The 1963-nt window shown below is 60.0% G+C and overlaps 1 protein-coding gene across 1 annotated transcript; it reads left to right on the top strand.

The window, feature by feature from the left end:
- The first annotated feature begins 339 nt into the window (after positions 1-339).
- On the top strand, positions 340-1963 carry PITX3 (paired like homeodomain 3). Its single transcript, XM_072620919.1, has 3 exons — positions 340-457; positions 629-834; positions 1324-1963. The coding sequence occupies exons 1-3, from the start codon at positions 340-342 to the stop codon at positions 1915-1917; spliced, it is 918 nt and encodes a 305-aa protein (XP_072477020.1). The 3' UTR covers positions 1918-1963.

Genomic DNA, 1963 nt, shown 5'->3' with positions numbered 1-1963 from the left:
AGTTGCATGGAGGATGGATTAGAAAGCGATGGGTCTAAAGGGCCAATATGCTATGACTATTGTAATAGTGGAGGTAAGAAGTAATGAGGGCTTGAACAAGGGTGATTATGGCAAGAGTAGAAAGAAGGGAGCATATGCATGAGATATTGTAAAGGAGGAGTCAATAAGATTTGGCAACTGTTTGCATATGGTGCTGAGAATGCAGAGTGGATCATGATTCCTAGTTGTACAGCCTAGGTACTGGTGGAGGCAGGGGTAGTAAAGCCTAGGTTGCCAATTTCAGATTTCCCACTGACCATCCTCCCTCCTTGCCTCCAAAGCCACCCTGCTGTGGGCCCCATGGAGTTTGCCCTGCTGAGTGAGGCTGAGGCCAGGAGCCCTGCACTGTCTCTGTCTGATGCCAGCACTCCCCACCCCCCTCACCCGGAGCACAGCTGCAAGGGCCAGGAACATAGCGGTGAGTGAGAGGGTCTTGGCTCAGAAGCCTAGAATAGAAGGTGGGCCCTGGTGAGGGACTAGCTGGGGCGTAGGGTGTCCCTTGCAGTGATTGGAGGAGGACACAGTGGCCTAGACATAGTGGGGGACCTGGGTCCTGCCAGGGTGACTGCTCTTCCTTACCCCCATCCAGATACGGAGAAGGCCCCATCTCAATTGCCTGGAGGGTCCCCAACTGAGGATGGTTCCCTAAAGAAGAAGCAGCGACGGCAGCGCACGCATTTCACCAGCCAACAGCTGCAGGAGCTAGAAGCGACGTTTCAGCGAAACCGCTACCCAGATATGAGCACCCGAGAAGAGATTGCAGTGTGGACCAACCTCACCGAGGCTCGAGTTCGGGTATGGGGGATACCTCTTCCCATCCTCAGTGATCCTCTTCCCCTCTACCCTACCCTACCCTACCCTACCCTACCCTATTCTACCCTACCCTACCCTGCCCTGCCCTGCCCCATCGTACGCTATCCGGGTTAACCCTCTTCTGCCCTCCCCGACCCTCCCCCTTAGTCTTTCTTACAAATACTTTCCTTCACACATACCTGGACCCACCTAGCCTCGGATGGCCAGTTTCGCCCCGCCTTCCGTGGCTCCACCCTACCGGGCCAGCCAATCGTCTGCCTGCTTCCTAACCCCGCCCCACCTTCCGCTGGCTCCTCACCTCACCTAAGCTAGATTCACTGTTGCCTCCCACTCTTTTGTCTCCCCCATAGAAGCGATGCCCAGCTCATTTTCCTTTTCCCCTTGACCTGAGTCCCCCTGACCCCTACTGTTTCTCGGTCTATCGGGTCCTCCCTGTGACACCTGCCCTTTCTGACCCCCTCATGTCCCCAGGTATGGTTCAAAAATCGCCGGGCCAAGTGGCGGAAGCGGGAGAGGAGCCAGCAAGCCGAGTTGTGCAAAGGCGGCTTCGGGGCGTCGCTGGGCGGCCTGGTGCCTCCCTACGAGGAGCTGTATCCCGGGTACTCCTACGGGAACTGGCCTCCTAAGGCCTTGGCCCCGCCTCTTGCAGCCAAGACCTTTCCCTTCGCCTTCAACTCGGTCAACGTGGGCCCTCTGGCCTCGCAGCCTGTGTTCTCTCCTCCGGGCTCCATCGCCACCGCTGCCTCCATGGTACCCACGGCTGCTGCGGGCGCTGCGGGCGCCGTGGCCGGCCCAGGAGGCCTGCAGGGTTTGGGCGGGGGTCCTGCGGGGCTGGCCCCGGCTGCCGTGTCTTCGGGGGCCGTCTCTTGCCCCTACGCCTCGGCAGCCGCAGCAGCCGCCGCCGCCTCCTCCCCTTACGTATATCGGGACCCGTGTAACTCCAGCCTGGCCAGTCTGCGGCTCAAAGCCAAACAGCACGCCTCCTTCAGTTATCCCGCAGTGCCCGGAACTGCCCCGGCCGCCAACCTCAGCCCGTGCCAGTACGCCGTGGAGCGGCCAGTATGAGCGGCCAGTCCCCACCCCTAACCAATCCCACCCGCCCACCAGGAGC

The sequence above is a fragment of the Notamacropus eugenii genome, chromosome 1 (genome assembly GCF_028372415.1).
Source record: "Notamacropus eugenii isolate mMacEug1 chromosome 1, mMacEug1.pri_v2, whole genome shotgun sequence".
Taxonomy (NCBI): domain Eukaryota; kingdom Metazoa; phylum Chordata; class Mammalia; order Diprotodontia; family Macropodidae; genus Notamacropus; species Notamacropus eugenii.
This window is presented reverse-complemented; position numbering and strand designations above follow the sequence as displayed.